Source organism: Oxyura jamaicensis, chromosome 2, assembly GCF_011077185.1.
Source record: "Oxyura jamaicensis isolate SHBP4307 breed ruddy duck chromosome 2, BPBGC_Ojam_1.0, whole genome shotgun sequence".
NCBI lineage: Eukaryota > Metazoa > Chordata > Aves > Anseriformes > Anatidae > Oxyura > Oxyura jamaicensis.
In genome coordinates, this window is record NC_048894.1 from 22719122 (window position 1) to 22744804 (window position 25683).

General features: G+C 38.6%; 1 protein-coding gene across 9 annotated transcripts in view; it reads left to right on the forward strand.

The window, feature by feature from the left end:
- Positions 1-25683, forward strand: part of ADAM22 (ADAM metallopeptidase domain 22) — a 140634-nt gene that overhangs the window by 102122 nt on the left and 12829 nt on the right. For 3 of the 9 annotated variants that reach the window (XM_035319526.1, XM_035319524.1, XM_035319525.1), the window contains exons 18-31: positions 1348-1428; positions 1745-1795; positions 2075-2138; positions 3834-3939; positions 5047-5163; positions 5879-6047; positions 7070-7178; positions 8093-8183; positions 9364-9381; positions 12239-12433; positions 15285-15385; positions 15956-16022; positions 19186-19296; positions 21457-21543. In XM_035319526.1, coding sequence (XP_035175417.1) covers positions 1348-1428; positions 1745-1795; positions 2075-2138; positions 3834-3939; positions 5047-5163; positions 5879-6047; positions 7070-7178; positions 8093-8183; positions 9364-9381; positions 12239-12433; positions 15285-15385; positions 15956-16022; positions 19186-19296; positions 21457-21543 — 1367 coding nt within the window. The remainder of the gene's footprint in view (positions 1-1347; positions 1429-1744; positions 1796-2074; positions 2139-3833; positions 3940-5046; positions 5164-5878; positions 6048-7069; positions 7179-8092; positions 8184-9363; positions 9382-12238; positions 12434-15284; positions 15386-15955; positions 16023-19185; positions 19297-21456; positions 21544-25683) is intronic. The other 6 variants (XM_035319527.1, XM_035319529.1, XM_035319528.1 and 3 more) reach the window with 6 other exon arrangements.

Below are 25683 nucleotides of genomic sequence, written 5' to 3' on the forward strand. Positions count from 1 at the left end.
AAAGAAAGAAAGAAAGAAAGAAAGAAAGAAAGAAAGAAAGAAAGAAAGAAAGAAAGAAAGAAAGAAAGAAAGAAAGAAAGAAAGAAAGAAAGAAAGAAAGAAAGAAAGAAAGAAAGAAAGAAAGAAAGAAAAAGGTCTCAGTTAGGTCTCAGTTAGGTCTTCAGTTAGGTCTCCTTATGTGTGCCTGTCTCCTTATGTTTGCACTGACTGAAATCCCACAGAATAAAGGGAATCAAGCCCTGTGTAAACCATAAGATTTTCTTCCTGATACATCAGTAAACAGTAAACAGTAAAAGAGATCTAGGCTGTGAGGGAGCCCGGCTTAATATGGCTTCAAATAATTGTTGATGCTCATTTAATAATAATGTTAATTATTGTTAATGGTGTTAGCATAGTGATGGTGTACTATGTGTGATATTTTTATCTTCACCATTTGAGGGTTTCATTTCCTTGGGAGGAACATTAATAATAACTGCAGACCACATTCTTGACTGTGCTCATCCAAATGTTAAAAAAAGAAAAAGCACAGATTATGCTGGAACTGATCACAGTTGCTTAAGCGCATTCCTTTTTTTTTTTTTTTTTTATGTAACATAAAAAAAATAGCAGATTGCCAGTGTGGGTGAATTTTGTTCAAGTATTTGTCACATGGGCATCATATTAAAGACTGTCAGAAAAAATAAGCTTTTTTTTTTTTTTTTTTTTTTCCTTTGCAAATGAGACAAGGGCTTGTCTATGCACAGAATGGTGAAGGTGAGCAGATGAGGAGAAGGGCAGATTTTTGTAAAACACATGTCCCTAGGAGATGTTAAGCAGGACAATTCAAAAGCCCTTATACTAGCAGTTCCCATACTTGACATTATCTTCCCCCTTCACATGGAATTCAATAAATTTATGAATAGTTTCTGTTCTACGACAGGAATGGGGCTTTGTAATAATCATCATGATTATATGAAGAGCTTTATAGTGTTCTTGATCCCTAGGTCTTAAATGAATTCACAAAGAAGATCAAGATAACTCTGTTTAAAAACAAGAGTGAAAGAATAACAAAAAGGTGGAATGGCCTGGTCAGGATAATGCCAAAAGCCACTGCAGTGTTGGTGTGATAGGTCCCAGGGTTCTGGGCCTCAGGACAGCACTCATCCTGCTTGTCCCTTGAGCTTGATGCACCAGCTAACAGCCTATGGCTTGAATGGTGCAACATCCCTACTGGGGAAAGGAAAATCTTCCCAATTCAGTCAGCACCTGAAAATTTCCTATTTTTTATTTTAGTTAAGACACAAAGAAAGCATTGCATTTAAGGCAATGGAGAAACCAAGACAATGATTTTCCGTCCTTTTTTTCCAGTTCGAACCTAAAGGAGTTTTGTGCCGAGAAGCAGTGAACGATTGTGATATTGCAGAGAACTGCACAGGAAACTCCAGTCAGGTGATTTTTATATCTTATATCATAGAGATGAAAAAACAAACAAACAAACAAAAACACAAAACCAAACCAAACCAAAACAAAAAAACAAACCAACCAATCAAACAAAAAAAAAACAACAACAAGAATACAACCCTGCAGTCTTTCAGTAACTATGAATGTTATTGTTTTCTATAGTAAGGTATATAAAAAATGTATTAAATCTGATGTAAGCTCAGAAGAAAACACAAAAATGAAATAATTTTCCATATGCCATTTGTTGTACACTTTATTTCCAAGCTTGTCTGAATGATCTATTAGTTATTTTCTCTTTCTATAGTGTTCTCCCAATATTCATAAAATGGATGGATATTCATGTGATAACAAGCAGGTAAATTCAATTTCAATTTCTTTTACATTCTTACTGCCTTTATGGATTACTTTTTATAGAATATGGCTTGAGATCTTTGTAAGTCACTTGAGACAGTGCTATCGATTTTCCTGAATTTGAGGTGCTGGTCAAATTTTGGAGCTAAGCATTTAAATGAACAGAAAGTAGAGTCATGCATTAGCTGCCTTACTAGAAAAGGTGGCAAGTCTATATGTTAAACATCATTTTTTGAAAGGCAACTTATTTGAAGTTTATTCTGTATCTTTTCTTTCTTTTTAGGGCATTTGTTTTGGGGGAAGATGTAAAACCAGAGACCGTCAGTGTAAATATATCTGGGGTGAAAGTGAGTAAATATTAATATTTCTAAGTTGGTTGTTCATATTGCTTGAAAAATTATTTTACCTAAGAAGAATTACGGAAAGAGTCATATTCAGAACTATTAAAACCATCCAGGACTGCATGTTATGAAACATATTGGCTGTGAACCAGAATTATGCTCTATTTTGAACTTTGCCCTTGAGTTTTTTGTTGTTGTTGTTTTGTTTTGTTTTGTTTTGAGCAATTATTGGAGTACCCAAACTTTAAATTAAATTATCTCAGTTTATGGTGTTCATTTGTTTGTTTCTTGCATGACTGATTGTAGATGTTTTAGTACTGACGACATCACCTAGTTCACTAGATAGCAAGTCTTTTTTTTGGCATAAGCTATTCGTTAGCCAGACCTGCAGCCTATTTTGGAATGTAAGGAAGATCAAAGAAGTTGTACTGGATGCTCAATAAAGATAGCTCTCAGTCCAGCACATAGGCTGCATATCCCTGTTCAAAGACAAGGCTTTCTGGAATGATGCTTGTTGGGTGCTGAAAATATTTTTATGGGGCACAATATGTACTTTGCCATCATTCACCTAAAACTGGAATTTCAAAAGAACTTGCATATGTACGAGAACCACGCTCACCAGTAGGTAAAAGTAAGTGATTCTTTTGGTCTGGATGATAAATTAAATCATCTTATCAAGCACATCATATCTGTAGTTAAGTCTCTAGTCTGTTGCTATTTTCTACTGCTTTATGTTTGATTGGCAATGTTCTAGCTATAGGTGAGCTTTAATCATTTTCCATGACTGGAAAATATGAATTAAGTTGCACTGCAGTACAAAAAGGTGTATTTTATGTCCTTACCTGTGTTGAAAGCATACAGGAATTTCTGTATGGTCCCGTGAAATACCACTATTGGACACCAGATGTGTTACACAGTTATATAAATAGTGTGCAGACTACAACAGTTTTGGTGATATGTTTACACAGGACCTTTGGCAGATGAAAAGCACGTTGAATTAATTCATTATGTTGGGAAATCGTAGGAATGCAGCCAATGCTTAAGATGAGTTCCTCATGCAAGTCACAGAAAGATGGGAGTTTAAATTTAGTTTGGAGTCTGACTCAAACAGATTGTTGCCTTTTGAAAGCTTATTCAGATCATCAGGATTACTTGAATGCTAACACCCGGAGGTCTCATGTGAGCAATTCACCGGAGTACCTGGCACCTCCTGTAAGGATATGAGGTTACGTGAGCTTCATGGTTAATGGGGTGCTTCCAGAGCATGCTTTGGTGCTGATTAGCTTTGATGAAAAGAGAAACATAACTCCCTCTATGCCCCTGCCTTCTGTCTTTTCCTCCTCTTTTCCAGCTCTCTCTAGTGTTCATTAACTTACTGGTATTATTCTGAAGTCGTATATTTAACTCCTCATTAACAACCACCTAGGGAGCCTATACTCATATTTATTGATTTATTTCAGCAGCTTTCGGGCATTTTGGAACAACAAACCTGATCAATTTGAACAAAATCTTAAAACAATCCTGTGGTGTCAGCATAAAACCTTTCATTGATATTACTGTGCAGAGCTTCACCGCCCACCTGCAGACCATGATACCGCAGCTGACAGATTGGGAAACTTTCCCGACCTTTTTGTGAATCCCCATTTCCCAGGACTTGGCTTTTCAAAGTCTTCATCATCTTAGATTTGTTTCTGTTTTTAGAAGTGACAGCTGCTGACAGGTACTGCTACGAGAAGCTGAACATTGAAGGGACTGAGAAAGGAAACTGTGGGAGAGACAAGGACTCTTGGATACAGTGCAATAAACAGTAAGTTGATCCATTTAGGAAACAGCTGGTGTGGGATTTTTATCCCTACTCCAGTTCTTTAGATGTCACAAAGAGGTTCAAAAAGCCTCTGTACTGAACAGACTTTTCCTGACCTGAGGTCATCTTCTGCAAACCATAGCGCAGGAAAGTCTTGAGGGAGTGGAATGCCAAAATGAGATGATATCAAGCAAGAGAGCACCATCTGAGCTTTGGGAACACTTGGACCAAAAGTAGTCCTTGTACTCTTGGTGGGGCTAACAGGGCAGAGGGGAGCAGATGGGTTATTCAGTGTGCCTTAGAGGTAGCCTGTTGTTTCATATCCCAGAACGTTGTTTGCTTTTTCTGCTGTGCCTTGCATAGCTGAATTTTGTTCAGTTTTCATTGTATTGTAACCTTCCACATCTTTTCTTGCAAGTTGCTGCCTAAGCTGCTATTTTGTGTTCTGTATTTATGCCGCTGATTATTTCTGCCCACTTGTAAACCTTTCTCCAGGCCTCACCAAACTGCATCCTGTCTTTTTTAGTATTTTATTTTGTCAATGCCATATAAATTCTAATCCTGCCTACAGGTGAACTAATGGCCTTTCTCAGCTCTCTGTACAGATTTGATAACCTTAATTTTGTTCCATTACAAACTCATTGACTAAAACACGTCTTAATATGGGAACTACCTGACCCTTCTATTTTGACAATGCACCAGGCTCTGCACACAAGTTGTGAAGTCCCTTCAGCATCTGTCTCTAGTTCCCTTACATATGTCATATGTTTGTCTAAAAACAGCAGGTACCACTTCACTGTGGGGCAGTTACTGTATCTTTATAGGATATTAAATCAGTTTGATGTGATTTGTTCTTGACAGTTTCTCATTTGCAGAGCATTTTTGATAGTGTGTCATAAAAGAACCTCTTTCCCCAGTATAAGCTCTGAGGAGAATGATGTATGTGGGAAACGGGACATTATTTATGGAAGCTACTGTCAGTGAGAGAAAAGCAAGGAATAACAAACATGTTACAAAGCAAGTGAAGAAAACCACATTTTTTGATCATGCATTTTAATTGAATTATCTTTTTTTGTTGTTGTTGAGCATCTGTTTATTCTCTCAATGCAGGGATGTGCTTTGTGGATACCTTCTGTGCTCAAATATATCTAGTGTGCCCAGACTTGGAGAACTTGATGGTGAAATCACATCGTCTGTCTTGCAGTTTGGAAAAGTCTACAATTGCAGGTAATTGGAAATCCTGAAAATAGAACAATTAATATCCATCTTGCATGGAAAAGCAGCTTTCTCATTCCTAAGTTGAGAGCAAATGTTTTGATTAAAAAAAAAAAAAAAAAAAAAAGAGTGCTCTTAAAAAATAATCATTATTCCAGCTCAAACTTTGGTAACCTTCAGGAACTTGACTGTGTAAGGGGAGCACAGCTGTTTTGCAGACCCCTCTGTATAGTAGTCAGTTTTGCCTGTAGGGACATAATGCTCTTCTCTGGCCTCTTCATACTGCATTCTTTAATGTTTGTAGAGTACTTAATGTACTGAAAATACTTAGACATATGCTGCATTGCCAAAACTAACTGGCAGCTTAATGCGTTGCCATATGTTAACTGAATCCCAATTACAGACCTGGTGTGTTCTCATAGCTTCTCACAGCTGTAAGATGAAATAAAGTCCTATGCATCTAAACTCAATGTTTTATACAACACAAGCTCTTATACAAGAAAAATGGTCTTTGTTTTCACCATTATATTTGTTTGATGTAGATATACTCCACTGTGGTTTGTTTTACACTAAGGCTGGTGAGATGAATAAGCCAGTGCTACTCTTCCCTGGTCCTGGGCAATATATAAAGCAGACAGAAATGAGGGTAGCAGCCCAGAGACCAGTTTCTCAAGCAGTCCCGTCTGGTAACAGCACAAGTCTCTGGGGTGCTCTTCTTGTCTTGCAGTGGTGGCCACGTGAAGCTCGATGAGGAGACGGACCTGGGCTATGTGGAGAACGGGACGCCATGTGGGCCGAACATGGTGTGCCTCGAACATCGCTGCCTCCCCACTGAGTCCTTCAACTTCAGCACCTGCCCAGGCACCACAGACAACCAAATTTGCTCAGGACATGGTGTATGTTCTCATACTTTTTACTCCTTTTATCTATTCTTGATGAGTACCCAGGGCTGTGTAGTAGACTAGCTAGGCCTCGCGGGAAGTCAGCAGCATGACCCTACAAGTCTTTCCACTGGAGAAGCTTTTGAAAAGGCAAGGGCGAGGAGGCATAGAAGTAAACTCAACGCCTTGCAGTACCAGAATCAATGAGTCGCATGCATTAATTTTACAAAAATCTTACCAACCATTGCTTTTACTATTGCTTTAGCTAACTTAATGATATTTCCTTGTGCAACATTCTGGAGCATATAAAGATTTTATTGCCCATTTCTGAGGAACCTGGGGCTCTGTTCTTACAAATGCTCTTTTTAATTCCCTCTTTATTGTGTCAACAGTCAGGAAAGTTCACAAAGTCATTGGATTTTTTTTTTTGGCTGAGGGTTACTTCCCTCCAGGGAAGACAGCGAGCTGGTACCTTGCTAGCAGGGCCAGTTTCTCCACTCAGTGCACAACCTATGGCTTTGCTGTGGCCCTGGCAAGTTCCTTTGTGTCTCACACAGTTTGAAACAGTGTCCAGGTCCCTATGGCTGAGCTGAGGTCAAAGGAATCCTTCTCTCATAACATCTTTTGTCTTCTGCGCTGCTTGAAAACTCCCTTTATTATCTGAAATTAACCACTTATCATATCTTTTTTTTTTTTTTTAAAAAAAGTTGACGTTCAGTCTCCCAAAGCAATTATAAACGGCTCTATTAATTCTATATTACATTGAGCAGTATATTAATGTACTTAATGTATTCCATCATGTGACACACTTCATAATAGGTTACAATATATTGCATATATTTATATATAATGTATAATGATATATTTAATATATTTATATCTAATGTGTAATTTAAAAATTGCTATATATTAAAAATGTTTTGCAAAATTTTGCAGGTAGTTGTAGTCAGTGCTGTTTCACTGTACCTATACTGTAGTTTAATTATGGGAATAGATTAATTTTATGATTTTATTCTGAGCTACACTTTTGGCTACAGGTTTGTAGCAATGAAATAAAATGTGTTTGTGACCGATTCTGGGGAGGAGATGACTGCAGTTCTCGCATCAAGGATGATATGTTTTTTGATAAAGATGCCATCAACAAAGGTATGAAGTTATAATTTTAAACAATAATTGGAAAAACTTGGATTTGAAGAAGGTACATTAAGCAAAAACAATTTCCTGCTCTTTCAGCTGTCATGCAACATGATGTACTGTTAGGAGCCTTATTCTCTTCTTTCCTGGCTCATCAGATGCACTCAGTGTCTGTGAATGAAGTCTCAGGCATGTGAACAGTGCCACTGATGAGCACTTGGTACAGCTCTCAGGACTGGTGCCAGTGCCTCTGGTTGTACCTTGCTTGCATTTAAGTGGCCTTATTAAGTGTTATTGATAAATTAGGATAAGAAAAAATGTACTAGTTCTTGTATCTAGTGAAGTTACTAATGTGTAATTTTTATTTGTAGAGTCAATTTCTTATTGCATGGCTACTATGCAGAATGTTAACGCACAAATTTTAGCATTTTACATTTTTTGGAGTGAAAGTTTTTATTCCTCTCCAGGCTTGCATACAAGAGGAAGATGTACTGCAGAAAAATGAAGTTGTAAATTTTTTTCTGTAGTCATTATAAATCTCTTTGTGGGCAGTTTTACCATCTTCCAGAATTTAATTTTTGGTCTTTTTTAGATTATTCAGTCATGGAAAATATATATATATTTTTAAAAAAAGTCCTTTATTTCAATATAAGTAGGTGTTTACCTGAGAGGTTATATGATTATAAGCTACAGCAGTTTAATACTGATAACATTAAGTGTTCGGTTATGGGAAACAGACACAGGGGAGAAAGCTGGATGTAAAAATGGTCTTTTTATATTCATGCAATACAAGTGTATCACTGTTTACAATTAGTCTGCCTAGTGCAACTTGTCCAAGCATGTTTCTGAAAGACAGAGCATTTACTGTTTTTTGTATATATTTCTCCTAAAACCCTATATATTTTTCCCCTTTCTTGTGTTTCCAGGTGTTGTTAGCACAAATATAATAATAGGGGCTATTGCTGGCACCATTTTAGTGTTGGCTCTCGTTTTAGGAATAACTGCTTGGGGTTACAAGTAAGTAAATTTTGTTCTTAATACAGTTAAAATACATTTATTTCATTTAATAGCTGATCACATTATGAAAGCAACAATTCAAACATATGCTAAAAAATCAAAATGTGTTTATATTTGTATAGTGACCTTTTTATAATATTTGAAAGTATTACAAATGCTAATTTCTCAAACAATTCTTATATGTATATGTGGATTTGCTTTTGGAGGGCTTGATCCAGCTTTGAAATATATTTAGCTCTTTCTTTTATTTCTTTTTGTAGGTGGTTAGATTATGATTTTATTGTATCTGACAAAGGAAATGCAGGCGTACAGTCTGATTCAATCACAAATCTGTCATACTGACAATGTAAATTTAGAAAGATTGGCCTTCAGTCAGTAAAGTATTTAACCATAGGTTTCCTTAAGCAGATATTTGTATACAGTCAGCTTAATTCCAAATTAATTCAAATAAGTTTTCTGGTGAAAGAGAGAGATCTGTAATTTTCAAAAAAGGTTCATGTTCTTGCCTGGTGTAGAGCTGTTGTAGAGCTGTAAATGTTCTGCTCACTGAAGGTCAAATGGATTATTTTAATCTGATTGCTCTTTTCCAGTTTTTATCCTTTTGTGAATTTCATCTAAAGCCAGAAGTTTTTAGTTATTTTGCATATATTAAAAAAAGATTTAAGGTACTTTATCACCTGTGTTTGGGTGAGACTGGCTTTCAAAATCCTTCCATGGGTACTTGGAGCAGGTTCAGCTGCGGGCAGTGCTCTAGCCAGTACATGGTCCCCCAGGGTTTGGCATTGCTCAACTTCTGGCAGTATCTAAAATCTGGGCTTATATTTTGAGTATCGCTCCAGAAGGTAAGATCTAGTTTGGGGATCAAATCTAGCCAGAGGGATTAGTTTTTGGAGGTAGAGGGCAAAAGTGAACCTTTCGTTAGCAACATCACTGAGCACTGACTTCAGCCATCAACATAAATGTGTTTTCCTCATTTATTCTGCTTTAGTGCTTTATGAATGTTTATTTCAGAAATGTTTTTTGTAGAAAAAATTACTGAGAATAAAGTTAATAAAAAAAGTTAAAAAGTATATATATTTTTTCCTTTTTTTTTTTTTTTTTTTTTTTTGTCTTAGTAACCATGTATACCTGCATGCTGATAATTTAATTGTATTTCTTTCTCTTCTCTTTCTATGGAAAGAAACTACAGAAGGCAGAGGTATGTGATAAAAGTAACAGAATGTATCTCTGGAAAACTCTGAAAATAGCTTTTCTTCCCTCTTGCTCATTTACATGCTATAAAGAACATATAGTGATGATGAATTATCATATTTTAAAGAATATTTGCCTGAATATAAAAAAATGTATTAATTCTATACACGTTGCTTGAAATCCTAATTTCATTGGACTCATTAGAAAAAATAATATTTACTTCTTAGATAGGATGTTTTATGTAGGAAAACAGGAGAATATTTCCAGGAACCAGCTGAAAATTGGCTATTAGAGATGAAAATGTCTTTGGGAGGCTGATAATTGAATAATTAATAATCACATGATGTTCAGGAGCCTTCTGAGACAAATTCATTTCTGAAGCTTCTTTGCAGTTAAAAATACAAAGCAATTAAATTGGTGTGTGAATGGAAAGCCCATTCCTTCCAGCTGCCCTGCTGAATTATTTGTAGCCAAATTATGGTACTGTCTTCAGCAGAGGCCTGAGCTTTCACACTTTTGAACTGGTGGCCAAAAACCAAACAGTTCTTAGTGATTTGGGTTCACCTCCTGGAAGACCACCATCATCTGCCTGGCAGACCAACCTTTGGGAAGGCGGTGTCTCCTTCTTCTCACCAGTCCCCTGCAAATAAGGCAACTTTTCCAATTCTCCTGTTTTCTGCCTGCATTACCAGCCCTGACCCAAGCTGCCGCTTTGTGTGTTGCTTCTACCTGTTGCGCTTGTTCTCCATTTCCTCTGCCCATGTAGTGCTTTCTCTGCTAGGCTCAAAATAATTGCAAAAAGCAGAAAAGTTCTGCCAAGTGCTGGTTAATTTATGTTGTGCTCAGCAAGGTCAGATAGGTGACAGGACCAGTAACTAGAAGAAGGCAAAGCTCTTGAAGACAAGCACTATGGAGAGGTTGGTGGGTAGGAAATGTCATCTGGCACAGGGAAGGCAGAATTTGGGGGGTTTGCTGGTGCTCAGTGGTGCATGTTGGCTCTACAGAAACAGGCAAACATGGCCATTGAGTCACTATTCTGGGCACATCAGTGCTGGCAGAGGACAGAGCCGCCGGAACATCAAAATACAGAAAGAGACCACCCCACGCACAATAGTGTTGCAACATGAGAGAATCTAATGTTTTTCAAATTCCCTAATCTCCATAAATTAATATATGTGAGGATGCAGTGAGTCTGCAGCTGTGCCTGTGAGCATGGACAGAGCAGAAACCAGTATCAGCTGAGACTTCTGAAGATAGTGGAGGGCTGGAGATCTTTAGTAACTAAATCTCCCTCATGCAGAAGATGAAATTCTATACACTGACTTCTAAATAGAATAATTTTGGATATGTTCAAGGAGTACCCCATAAGCAGAAAAACCAAACATCCACCACAGTGTTTTTTTTTTTTTTTTTTTTTAAAAAAAAAAAATTGCTTGTGATTAGTCCTTAAATAAAGATGAAACAAACTATGGTGATATTTTTAAGCATTACATAAGGAATGACATTGGTAATACTAAGTGACAGACACAAGTAAGCAGTCATGAAAGGAGTAAATGTGCAAGGATTCTGTCAACTGGTGTAATGTGGCTTAGAGGGCACAACTCTATAGGAGAAGTAATTTCTAACTGAGCAGCAAGACTCCAGTTTGCTAGAGGAGTCCCAAGGAGCAGAGCTGCATGAACTGAGTTGATTCTGAAAATACTGATGTAGTGGCTGATGAATGGGGACTGAGACTTGAGAACTGAGGAAATAGTGTGGAGGATCTGTGCTACACTAATGATTTATGTGTCACGTAATTACATATTTAAAATCCTTGAGGAGCATTCAAAATTCAAACATGGAATGGAGACAACCCAGTTCTGCTGTGTAGTTGGGCATAATCTGAATGTGAATCAATCTTCTGATACATATGCATGTTAATAGGGGCCAAAAGGCCTTGGACAGTGCAGGGCTGAATGGGTAATTAAACAGCTGGCATTATGGTATAGCCAAGTTTCAAATGAGCTATTTGTATTAGGGAGAGTTTTTGGCTTGGTGGAACTCTAAGTGGGATATTTGTACTGGAGGTTTTCTGCTGGTGATGAAACCCGAACAAAAATGGCATAACTTGATTAGGACTTCCTAGTGCATAGATAGTTTTATGCATCAAAACCATGTTTCTAGTGCTAGAAAAGGATCAACTATTCTCAGATATGTGTGGCATTATTTTTATGTGTCTTGGCAGACAGAGTCTAGTGTGGTGACAAGGACTAACGGCTGAGAACTCTGACACTGGTGCTAGTTCCCCTGCACAAGAGAACAATTAATAAATAAACTGGAGGATTTTCTCCTCTTGAAGTTTAAACAACTCAATAAGTTGTTCTATGTGAATTCAGTAACGATCACAAAAATTGAACAGAAGGCACAGAAGCAGTAATAATCTAGAGGGAAAAAAGCATTCGCTTTTCCTCAACTCCTTTTTGATGCAGGCATGCACTCAGCACAGACTGCAGTGCTCATACTGCAGCTGGCAATGCTTTCACAGCCTGCATGATAAGCCATTTGAAATGGCTGAGCTTAGTTATCAAATCTATCAGGAACCACCAACTATTCACTTTAAAAACAGTGATCAGAGTTTATCAGTGAAATCATCCTTGTTTTCCCCTACCAAACCCACATAACCCTCTTTCCTGAGCTATCAAAAATAGATGTGAGTTTTCTCTCGGGTGGTTGAATTACTTACTAATAGGTTTATTATGTGTTCAACAGGTTTCCTCAAGGATCATCATCCTTGCCTCTTTCTTTAAGACTAAAATTTGTTCATGTTTGTGTGTGTGCTCTTGCCTGTCATGTTTTCTGACTCTACGCTGTTTGTTATACTTCAGACAAATACCCCAGGGAGATTATGTAAAAAAGCCTGGAGAGGCCGACTCTTTTTATAGCGACATGCCTCCTGGAGTCAGCACAAACTCTGCATCTAGTTCTAAGAAGAGGTCTGCTTTTCTGTCGCATTTTCAGATTTCTACCTGTTCCATCACCCATTATTCCATTAGTCAGAACATTTCATTGTTTTGCAGCAGGTTTGATCCTTTCTTCTTTCTTTGTGGAATGTTACAATTAGCATCCTTTGTTCTTTGATTACTGATTTTTCTTGCATGCCCTGAACTAATAATTTATACAACCAGGCCAGAATAAACACGTTTGCCATTGTAAGCCAAAATTGGCGTAATCCAGTTTTCAAGTTTTCATCATTTTCCTGCTTGAGAATTGCTTTCAAGTAGACTGTAATGATAACTGCTTGCTCAAAAAAAAAAAAAAAAAAAAAAAGGCAAAACAAAAAATATTATAGTCATGTAATCAAAGACAAGGAACACTGTCTTGCTTCAATAATAATTATAAATATAAACTGTTTAATGTAAATATTTTTATATCTTTGTCAGTGTCATTAATTCAGTGAGTTGACCTAGACTTCTGAATAATATTCTTTCTGTCTCACAGTAAAGATGATGGTGCTTGCATTTGATTCCACTTTTACTAGACTAGTGTCCAAAATGTCACTGAGTGCTATCTTAGAAAATAATTCTGCAAAGACTTTCTGTAGTTTTGTGCTTGCTGTTATGAGTAGCCAAGGAGGGCAATAGATTTTGCCCATGTTCAGAATTCACTTATTCTGCTGTTGCTCCAGTTACTTAAAAACAAACAAACAACAACAACAACAAAACAACAACAACAACAAAATTAAAATGGAAAAATAATTGAAAAATAATAATTGAAAAACACTGAAAGGAGTTTGCAATTGTCTTTAAGTCATGATGATCAAAGTCCTGCTGCAATCAGAGATCCTTTAATTACAAAAATCTTCAGCTAGCACTTCAAAAAAATGTAAAAGAAGCTGTAAATGTTCAGTGGGTAGGGTGGGGATAGACACTCCTGAACTATTTAATTACAAAGCTGCAATTCTCAGTTTTTGTCTCATGGAGCAGTCTGTAGTTGTGCAGTTGACAAAACTACTCTCTTTATAGTTGCTATTTTGAATAAAGAGAAATATATTGAAGGGATACATTTTAGTGCCTTTGGGTATACCAGCTTGATCTTATATGCAACTTCATTAAATCTGATCTAATAAAAAAGTTGTTAATAAAAACTGTAGTACTATATAATTAATGATCAACTTCCAATTTTTAAATTCAGTTTTTTAGATTTGTGGGTGGATAAGTTATTTGTTTTGGGGAGGAAACATTAATCTTAAATGACACAGTGTTTGTGTTGAAGAATCTTTTCTCATTTTGATAAAATTTTGAAAAAAAGTCTTGGGGAAGCAAGTTTTCATAGGTTGGTGTGAGCAGGTTCATATTCCAGTTAAGAAAAAAAAAGTTTTTAAATGAATGTCATTTAATGTGTTTTCTTTTGTTCTGTACCTGTGTTTCTTTTCATACTTCATTTCTTTCATGTGTCTCTGTTTATTGCTTGTTCCAAAAAGCAAATGATTTCTAAGGTCTGTCTGTACTAGAGAGTTTTGTTGTTGCCCACCACCAGCTCAGCTATGTTGTGCCACTGTCAAGTCTGGACAAGTAAGTCTGACAAATGCTCCATTAACATTGTGGTGGAACTGTCATAGTCCTCCCATTCTGATGCCCAGGGCACTATTTCCTACCTTTCAAGCTGGTTTTGATTTGCTCTGGCAGATATCAATGGCAGCTCTTGGCAGACATTGAAGTGACTGGGCCATTAGCCACCTGGGCTTCTCCTTGCTGGAAAATGCTACAGATTGTTAGTATTCACAGAGGATCTTCCAAGATTAAAACATAACTTCATGATAATTTTTGTTATTGTGAAATTACAAACACCAAAGACAGTGTATAGCAAGACACTCCTGAACCTGAAAATAGACTATAAGGAGGAGAAAATGATTACAAAATCTGTCAATCTGTCAGTTCTCAGACCTTTCATACCTCAAATAAGCTTGAATGAAACTGTGGGCTTACTTCAGTGTGGCTGTGATTAGCCAGGTCTTCAGGAAACTGAAGAGCATCTGACAGATGCCTGTCCTGCAAGCAGAGCAGAGTCTGAAAACCACAGGAGTATTCAGACTGTTACAAAATACAGGAACACATCCTTTAAGCAAAACTTCTTTCTAATAAATAAGTTGTTTATTCTGACCAGTTTTCAACTTCCTCTTGTATTGGAAATAATTGTGGATTTCACGGCAAATGGCCGAGCAGCAGCTATAGTTCAACAGGAGGGAGCCTGCTGCAAAATGCCACTCTCTCCTCTTCTTGTTGGACGTTGCCACACACATCTCTGTCTCTTAGAGAGAATACAAGAGGAAGGAAAAACTTTAGTTTGCACCAAGCGCCTAGATATAAAGGCATTAAAAGTATAAGCTTCAATGACTAGCTGACAGAATACAATAAAAAATTGAAATTAGCAAAAATGAGACAGTGACCCCTCCGCTGGAGCTCCCAGCTGTGTCTGGGATGCTGCTCATCACAGAATCCTGAGACTGGTGGCAGTGGGGAGAGGGAAGCAGTCCTGGCTTTACTGCAGCGGAATGAGGATGGGGTGGGCAGCCTGTAGGGAGGATGCAGTAAAAAATCATAAGCACAGCTAGAGGAGCATCTTCCAACTAAGAACCCGGGCTGGAAATACCTAAGGAAATCTGGTATGTGCTCATGTTTGTGCTTTCAGCATCAGACACGTGAGAAAGCAGTGCTGAAGCCTGGCTCTTGAACGTGGACACACCAAACTGCTGCAGGGACGGCTGGCAGAGCATAATTCACCAAAAACAGTGGATGCTTTGCTAGTGCAGACAGACCTTAGGCCGTGTCATGGCACTGACTTGGGGAATGTGACTGTCTCTGAACAGCTGAGCTAGCATTTATGTTAGACAATGGCCATAACAATAACCACATCTGAGCCCTCCTGTTCCAGGTCAAATGGATTATCTCATTCCTGGAGTGAAAGGATCCCAGACACAAAACATATTTCAGACATTTGTGAAAATGGGAGGCCTAGGAGTAATTCTTGGCAAGGTAAGTGCGAACCTTTGTGCTGGTCACAGTGGAAACCAACCTCTGTCATTGCTGCTCTCTGACCGTTTAGGTGGTTTTAGGAGAGCAGCTTGAGTCCTTACCATTGTGCCTGTTGTTGACCTGGAGCTAGGATTTAGCAGTGCCCTACACAAGAAGCTTTTTTTTTTTTTTTCCAAAATGCTTTACACGTAGAAATTAGATCTAATTTCTCCTATTGCTCCAGTGTGAGGCAACATGAAAAAGAGCAAGAATTCCATTCACTCTTGCCAGCTTTTGTGATTTTACCATACAGTAATTACTGTTTTTCTTGGAAGCAGTGATTTTCTCAAGTGAATGCTGAAACTAAATAGTTTTTTGCTCTGCACAGTTGCTGCAAAAGGTAATGAAAGATCACCTAATTGTCAAGTTTACCTGGTCTGAGGTAAATCAAAAGGGACTGGCCTATGGCTTTTAAATGGTCTTAGCCAGTGACTTTTGCTGGGGATGCAAGGAGAATGTACAGTTTGGAGTGGAACGCTGGTGAGTTTCACGATGTTTTACCATCTGTCTTTATCCTATGATTTCTTTCAGGTAATATAGGAGGAAACAGAAAGAAAGTCAGAGGCAAAAGATTTAGGCCACGGTCTAATTCAACTGAGTAAGTCTGAATTTACAACAGCAAAGCCAAAAATTAGAGTTTTCATACATATGTTTTGTAGATTGAGATTAAGGGTACTGAAAAGTAGGCAGCTGCATTTTTTGCCCTGTGGCCCATTCTGACTGCTGACAGATAATCTGGTAATGGTTTGGCTAATGTATTTCAACCTCTTTTTCCGTATTCTTTATAAAATTAACTATCGATTTTCTTTTTTATGTAGGCTTCCTCAGTCGTTCCCATAGCAATTCCCAATGATGGTGGCAGCCTGCACCATCACTACAGGCTTTTGTCTACAGTAAACTGCCATTGCTGAGTGTATCCTGGTTCAATATTGAGTTTCTGATAACCTGTTTCCTCCCCTTGTCTTCACCTTGGGTTGGGTCATTGCAGAGTTAGTGCCTGTGCCTGCCTGCAGGCTTTAGAAGAGGTATCTGTCTGCTCTCAGAGTACCCTGAAGTTTATAGTTGTAAGCCAGCAAAGCCTGAAACAGCCAGTCTTGAGTAAGCCCTGAAATAAATGGGAAATGACAGTCCTTACCAAGTGACTGATCCCCAAACCTCTACAGCACGGCTTAGAGTTGCTCTCTATATTGATGTGGTGGTTACATTCACTGAAGAGACCACGTGTGCAGTGCTCCCCATTGGGAAAGAGCCTTTCCTGTGTGCTTAATCCTGCTGGTTCAGGCTCCTTTCATGAATGAAGAGACAATGGCTGGAAACAAAATTTCTGGGCTTGTCAAACACTGGCTTGCTCTTACAGCACTTACTCCACAGAGGAATGACCCCTTCTTGACCATGATGGCAAGGAAGATGCCCTTTCCCTGTACCATTAGTACTAACTTTGCACCTGTATGGGCAAGCGGGCTTGATACCAACCCTGCTGGAAACTAATCATGCTAACTCCTATCTGAGCCCTGCTTTCTCCAAATTGGGGATTTAAGTTTGTTCTGAAACTTTTATTCCATGTACAGCGAACTGTCTTGAGGCAAGCAGGCTTAGAAAGATACATGGAGAAGTAATTATAATATTGCATGACCAAAATAGTAACGTGGAACGTGAAATATTATCCCCAGATCTCTCGGGGGAGTTTATTTGTCAAGTGCCCTGGTACTCTTGGGCTTAGTACTGATAAACTCTTAATGGAACATTATTTATTTGATGGTTTTCTTTCCTCCTTGCATGTGACAGTTTGATAAAAGTACAAGTAGTCTGGTCAAACCATTAAGAGTACAAATGAGATTGCAAGTTCTTTAGAAACACATCGTGTGTTCAGTTCCAATTGTGTTTCTCAAATAAGTTTTATAAAAACAATCTAGTTAAGTTAATTTTATCATTATTCTGTCCTTTAGCACAGGTGCAAATTGGGGCTGGATTTGGTCTGTAAAAATTGAAACCAGATCAGCTTTTTTTTTAAAAATCTCAGAGTGAACATAATTGTATGGAAAGAGTATTGTTTGCAATAAAAGAAAAGAAAAAAAAAAAAGGCAAAAAAATCCCCACCCCTACCAACTCTAATGGACATATTTTTTTCTTTATGCTGCTCAGCTGTAATACATTTATTCCAAGATATTTAGAGTGAGTAAATCAGTGAGTAAACAGGGAGTGTGAGAGTTAGAAAAAAAATTCCCTGTAAAAATTCTTTCTTTTGAAGGTTCCCCTGATTTTCCACCTAATTCTCTTCTTTCCTCCCTGCTGCTCATTATGGTCTCTCACCCCAGCAGCAGCCCTGGTGCTGGAGGGAGAAGGCTGTGTCTACCCGAGGGCAGTGCAGCAGCCTGCTAAGGAAGAAGAGCAGTGTGTGCTTTCCTGGCAGAAACCTGCTGGCTGGAAAATGCCCTTCTCCTGATGGGGCATATCTTGGGCTGCATGGGACAACATGGCTTGTCTGAGTCTCCTTGGCAAGCTGGTCGCCCTGTGGAGAGAGAGCTCTCACTGCATGAACCACATGTGGTGAGATTCAGTGGGGAACGGAGAGAATGGCCCAGGGCGCACACAGCAGGTCTGCTCAGAGAGATAACATGCTCTGGGAGAAGAAAAAAGGGACAGAGAATGGTCTAACTGTGCCCACTGTTTTCTAGAAAAAAAAAAAAAAAAAAAAAAAAAGCAACGCCAGCTACTTTGAGGATGCCTCAAATAAATGGAGGCTTTTCCCAGACAAATTGACCTTCTGAGTTTCTCTGGAAACCACAGAATAATCTTAAAATATGTTCTGAAATGGAAAGCCAACCAACCTATGTGACCCACGTAAGTCCAACGAAGAATATTTGTTGAGACAGAAAAAGAGGGTAACACTGTTGGTTTCTTGTGGATAACAGAGACAGACAGGTTACCTGCTAGAAAACTGTGTTCAGTTGTGCCATACCTTGTGCAGAATTCTTTTTTTTTTTTTTTTTTTTAGCAGAAGTTGCACAGTAATACACTTGCCTATTAAATAATCTGGTATATTCATTGGTCTGCAGTAATTGCACGTTATGCACAAGTATTTATTATTATTATTATTTTTGTGTACAGACAAGCACCAGATGGAGAATCTTGCCATTAATCATTTAAATGAAATTTCTTAAGCACTGCAAAAGATTTGAGCTGTGCAGCCCTCATGAACAGCACTGACAGAAGGGTTGCATTGGGCAGTTCCTGAAAAATGTCCTGGAAAAATGTCCCAGAAATGTACATAGTTGCACATGCCTGTCTGCAACCCCTCCTACATAGTAGATTCATGATATGAGGTATCTGCTGAGAGTGTTGCTCTGCAGAGACTGCTAAAGCTCTTTTGGGATATTTTAAATTGTTTCTAGATGTTTCAAAACAAAATTCTTCTTTATTAAAGGCAGATGGTTTGGTTCACACAGAAGGAATGCCAACAGGCCCAACGTTTCCGCAGCTTTTTCACAAGCAGGGTTGATGAAATGCCCTGATAAAACAAGTTTTCTATTAAAATCAGTTAGAGTTATCCAGGAAAGCTAATGAGGGTTTTCTGAATCAGCTGAAGTTTAACTGGGAGCTTGTGTTAAAACAGGTCCCAGGGAACTTGTGTTTTGCCAAATAGCAGTTCCGATCGTTGTTAATTTGCACTGCTTTTCCTATAAGCATTTATCTTCCTCGTTGTTGTAACTGATACGAACATCTTTGGCTTAGACTTTCTATTATATATTGTGTTTTTGCAGCAGGGTAACCCATGCATCTGAGCCTGGGCTTTCTCTCGGCCACCAAACCCCAGCCCAAGGCATAAGCCCAGAGGGCTCTGACCCCCCCCAAACAGGGAGCCAGGATCACAGGTCAGTCTCACCTGCCCCTGCGTTCTGGGCTGCCGTTTGATCCCGTGATGAGCCCCTTTCCCTCAGTATCCCATAGTTTTCACTGTGGTGAAACACCGTGACTGCTTGGAGGTGCTCCTGCTGATGCAGCGCTAGCTAGCCTTCCTCCTCGCCAGCCTGAGGAGGACCAGGACCCTTGAGCCCAGGTCTTTCGCACGGTTGCATGTCGCGCTGCAAGCCAAATCGAGCCGTCGGTTGAGCTGGAGGCTTCTGTGTAGGGACACCTTGGTGTTAAAGGAATTTCTCACTCAAAGAAAATGCGGATTCTGGCCGTCGTTAATGAACATGTATGTGGCCATGCGGATCAGCATGAGAGCTTTCTGATGGTATCACTTTTGGTCTGCGGTGACCCAAGTTCGGCCTTTCTGTACCCGAGGGCCCGTGGCGGTGAGCGGTGCTCTGTAGTGCAGCCAGACCCAGGAAGGCCGGCCACACGGCTGTGCCACAGCTGCATGCTCAGATACCTCCCGACACGTTGTTTTCTCATACAGGAAGCCAGGCCGGGAGTGTTTCATGGTTACCAAAACACCCTTCCAAATGAAAAAAAAAAACAAGTCCAAAGTACTGCAGTGATGTCTGAAAACATGTAGTTGCACCTACAATTAATGCTAAAACCTAAAGTTAATTAGTTCCTGGCAACGCTGCCATCAGCCCGTGGCTTCAATTGCGGCTCCTTTGTTGCTGCGCTACCACTTTTGGCTTTTTCTTTCTCTAAGAGCCTGAGCTGGAAAGCATAAAGCACTCCTGATCCCTGATAAGTTAGTGAGCTGAGGAAGCTAATGAGAAGTGAGCACTTGTGGCTGAGGGCGAGTACTTTCCCAAAGCTGTGGCTGCGCTTGCGCGGGGCGGGGAGAAGTTCCAGAACAAAAAAGGAGGCCTAAGCCGTCAAAAAAGTGCTGCTGCTTTTGTCTTCGACACGGTCTGGAATATGGTCAGGGTTAACTGATGTGGACTGGCCCCACTTTACTCACCTGAGCAGTCCCTTGCCAGGCCTGTTCCCCAGTGCCAGGTCATTGGAGTCCCTTTCATAAACGAGGGTGGTAAGAACTCTTCCAGAAATACGGAAAATATCTTTAAAAAGGAATTTTATTTCCATTTTCCCTTGGTTACAAGCTATTTCCTATTTCAACGTGTTAGTCTCTGTTATATGAAGGTGGTGGTTACAAATAATTGTTAAACTTACTATTCTTATACTATAAAAACAGATTTAAATCAGATCAGACAGGTTGCTGCTTCTAAGTTGCCCTTTTTTTCTTCATGATGGAGGGGGAGGAATTACCTAACCTTGGTACTGGGGGCTAAGAGATACCAGTTAGCAAAACATTTTCTCCTTCTCTGGTAACATTACTGTTAACCGATTAAACACCATTTTTATTTCCCATTTTCATGTAACTAATACGAGTGTGTAGCACAGACTTTTTTATTATTATTATTATTATTATTATTTTTATTATTATTCTAAAAAGTGTGGTTTTGGTATCAAGATTGCTTCTGTAAAATGTGAGATATCCCCACAGCCCACCTCCTTGAAAGCTTCTTGTGATCCTGCCACATGAAACGATCATTATAAAATTAGGAGTTTATTTGCACATAAATTTTAAAATTGCCACTGCAGTGGCAAACAATTCAAGCCTTTTAACACACTGAGGCCTAAATTCATTCCTGTAGAAGGGGCCCAGCCCAGGTTTCTGTGCTCACTTAGTCATTGTCTTGTGATTTACTCTAGATGGGTGCAAGCCTGTCTCTGCAACAAGCAAACTGCAGGACTGAGACAAAAAGTCCCCCCTTTCAGCTTTGTTTTGAGATCATGAGAGGAGTTCAAACCATGAGCTTAATGCTGGCCCCCTGCATAGGAGTGAATTTTACCCTTATGATATTAAATGAATGATGTATCCCAAATACCTTCCATATAAACCAAACATGTGAGTCTTGTTGTAGTTCAGATTTTCTCATGCAGTTGTACACGTTGCCTAGTCCTCACCCAACATCCATACTGATTTATTTGCCATATTCACTTGCATTTTGGGGATGAAGACATCCTTGCTAAGCTTGTGCTGTGTGTTCTCAGATTTTCTATTCTTGTTCTTCTGCTTTCTCTGTTCCTTCCATTGCTTTCCGCAGGTATTTAAATCCATGGTTCAAAAGAGAATATAATGTAGCTAAGTGGGTAGAAGATGTGAATAAAAACACTGAAGGACCATACTTTAGGTATTTTGTAAATTAATTCTATATCTTTTTAAAAAGCTGTTCCAGCATATACAAATATGTTGGGACTCCTACCTTGTATAAATCAATACAAGCTACTGTAGGTGCAAAGGGCCCCTCTTCTTTTGCTGCATTTTGATGTCTGGTTTTGGCTTCATGTGCAATTTACAATTTTTTTACTGAATGTTTTAATGAAGCCATTGAAAAGGGTGTGTGTAGTGCATGCGTTCCCACCATCATCTATAGCTTGTAGTAGCTTTCTCATCATTTTATGCCAAGTAGTGTTTATGGGCATGAGACGTATTTATCACTAATAAAGTAGTATTAACTTAAACAAAATGTAATTTACTGAAGCAAGTGGTTTCATAACACATTTACTCTACACACTGTCTTATATAGTGCATACTAAAATTTAAACAAAAAAAAAAGAAAAAAAAAGTAGTGCTATTTTACCCTAAGCATATAATGAAATGATTAACATATTGTGATTTACTTTATTAACATATCATAATTGGATAATTAAATGTATGAGAATATACTCCATGCTGTATTTATCAAACCACTAATGAATCTGTTACAAGTGAGTGTAGGGTTCTACCAAAAAAATCCCTTGTTTTTGAAAGGGAAAAGTGTGTATTTGGTACATTCCAGGTTAAAGAGAAGAAGCATGCATGAGGCTGGCCTCCCTGCTGCACGTAATTATGAGTCTGAGAACATTTTAATAATTCACAAAAGACACAATCTTGTCACTGAGAGAGAAGTTTATATCAGCTCAAACAATCAGCTAGCATAGGGGAGAATGGAAGACAATTTGTGACAAATAATGTAAAACAAAATAAACCAATGAAGCTGTAATTTGACATCCTAAATAGAAAGCTGAAACAAGATTATAGATACACAAACAAAACAAAACAAAACAAAACAAAAGGTAGAATCTTTAGCCAAAACAGTGAAGGCTGGTAAGAATGAATAAACAGAAAATTAACAATAATTGTTACTACACAGTAGTAGACCTAATAATAATGCAAAAGGGCAGAAATGTTCACTAAATATGTCCGGTATGTGTCTGGGGGAAAAAATGTGATGGAGTTATATCACAAGATGCTAATGAAACACTTATTCTGATAGTAACACTGGAAGATATTGAATAGCAGCTTGGGAGTTCAGTCATTTTTAGAACTAAAAATCTGCAAACATCTTGTAAGGGCTTAAAATAGGTACTTTTTTTTTTTTTTTTTTTTTTTTTTAATATCATTTCTTTGCTTTCAAGAGTTCATTAATTGCAGGGAAAGTTACAGAGAATCATTCCAAAGAGCTAACTGGTCAAAAGATGTAAATTTAAGCCTGCCAGTCCTGAGCAAGTAGTAATAATCCCTGACACAGGAATCCCAGGTTTAAGGAAGGATTTTGTGATTGTGCCCATCAGAATCTGCCAGGTCTTGGTGTTGGTAGGGGGTTGTAGTTTAACCACTGGTGTTGGGGTAGAATGTTCAAGAACCAGGGAGGTTTAAGTACATAGCCCAGAGAAACCTTAGAAAAGCCTTCAGGACCTCAAGCTATTCAGTAGTTTAATGGAGAAGTTAAGTGCTTACCTGATCATAAAATCCATGTATCTGCACATGGAGCAAAAATTTTAGGGGCAGACCAAGACTGAGAGCAACCAAAATTAACTGGAAAGGGAAATTCAGCAAACTCACACTAGGAATGAGGTGTGTTTTATTAGCAAGGGAAATGGAACCTTTTCCTAAAAATACCCTTTAGACCTCTGTTGTTCAGGCAAGGCAATCTGTGTCCCATGACCTAAACTCACAGCTGGTTTTCAGGGTGTTCGTAGCCGAAGCCCTCTGGCTGCAATAAACAGGTGTTGATGAACTATGAAGATAGCACTGTTTTAAAATATGTTACTTTAATTGGTTTAGTTAAGCAGGTTCAGATTCCTCAATGCATACTCTTTATGTGGTTTTCATCTTTTAGCATCAGTATATCTTGATTTAGTGACTGGATTAAGTTGATGGGAGTGTACCCCTCTCCTGAGGGTTTTCGCTGTTGCAGTGAATGAGTCATTTCTAATTGCATTTGAGATAAACCAAACATTATTTGTATGTAGATGAGGATTAAGCTGACCCATGTGAGTTTTTAGGGCTTGGTATCAGCAGAGATGAAACCTAAATTAACATTTTTTACTCTACAGAAGATTACTAATGACTGCCTGCAGCAGTAGCTTTAGAAACAGGATAGAAATGAGGATAAATTTAGAAGCCTGTGTGTCCTAATTAACTGAGGTAACCTTAGGGAACTATTCTGCAGGCATATTATGGAAGGCAAAGGATCAAGTCTTCTCTTGGGATGAGTTGCCATGGGCTTATGAGAGGTTACACTACATGTTTCTCCCTGGAAATCAGGCACAATTTTGGTTAATCTGTCAGTGGAGGAAAAATAGTGTTCCTAAAGGCTGTGTGTCTGTACATCACACAGCTGGGTTTTGAGCTTTGGAGCAATTCACAAAGAAAACCAAATAAATCTTGTTTTGCCAGAAAGTCAGTTCAGAAATAAGTTCAGAAAGGCAGGCTGAAGTCAGACCGTCCAGCTGATCAGCTGATACTTCATTTTAGGATTCACAGCTCAAGGCATTAACACCAGCTAAGTAGCTGAGTAGTTTTTTTTTTTTTTTTGGGTGGTTGTTTTTTTTTGCAAATATTTGATTTTTTTTTTTTTCTTTTAAAGATGGATGAAAGTAATATTGCTGTTTTGTTTGTTTCCCTATCATTTTAGGAATCATGTCTTGATGACTGATGCTGTTGTATGTAGAGCTGAAGTAAAGTCAGGAAAAAATAAAAGGTCTTCCTGCAATTCCTGGGAAAGTTGCAGATTTTCAGAAAAAAAGAGATATTAGGTATCACAGAGGCTTACTCCACGAGCTTTAAAAAAAATGTCTAAATTTGCCACCCTGACACCTGGTGTCCTAGTTATTAAATGTAAATAGTTTATAATTTTTTTTCAGGTCTAGTGGGAATCTCCATATAATTACTTTTTATTAATAATAATAATAGTAGGAGCTCTGGTACCAGAAAGCTCCCAGCTGTGGGATTCCTTTCTATAGGAAAATAGGAGCTGTAAAGAAAAATCTCATTTTCCTGCCCAAAGGCTAGGCTAGATTTTAATTTTACATGCTAGGTCATAGCTGCATAACCCCAGAAGTGAACCCAGGTGGGAAATTTCAGCATTGCAGCAAGGGGCAAGTGCTGTGTTAGTATCACCTTCATCCCCTGAGAACAATGAGGGCTGTCTGCACAAACAGCAAAGACATATTTTGCCTCCATTTACTTTGCAAAGGTTAAATAACTTTGCCCTAAATGTATATTTCTTGTGGAGGTTCAGGGGGAGAGGCTTGGTTGCTGAGACACATCAGCTATTGCTTGGGTAAATTCACTGTTTTACCGTTGTGATACTACTGTATATTTTTGTTATTGTCAATTACAGTGGTTACTGCACAGCTTGACCTTAGGAAATACAGTTAAGGATTACTAGAAATTCTCTCTGCATCCTAAAGGACTCAGGGACTATGATAGTGTCAGAAAATAAACCATCAGAACCCCCAAATGCAGCATTTCCATAAATAATTATAGACAAAAAAGACTGGAAGGTGCCCTCTGAAGCACTGAGCTGCTTACATTTGAATTAATGTGAATATTTACAGTAACTTAAAATCTTTGGGAGTGTTTAAAATAAATGTAAAAAGAAAACATTAATTTAGATGGAGACCCAGGATGCATCCCCAGAGGGAAAATGGCCATCCCAAATCAGAAAGGCATTGGCAAGGGGCATGGAGGGCAGGAAACAACAGGCATTTCCCCCATATTTTTTTTCTGTGCTTTGGTGTTCTTGTTTTCTTCTTCCTCACGTTTGTCTCCACTCCTCCTCAGCTGATGATTAGGCCTGGGCTGGCTCTGCTGCCCTGCCATGTCCATTGCCTTCTTCTGTGAGCATGCAGCAGAGGCCAGAGCCAGGACTGACCATCTCCCAGCTCTTTCTGAGGGAGCTTTAGGCTGCATTTAAATGAAAAATAATAATAATAAAAAAATAACTCCATTTCTGTTTTTCTGTTCCTTTCTCTCAATTAAATTTTCAACTTTTTAAATTGGC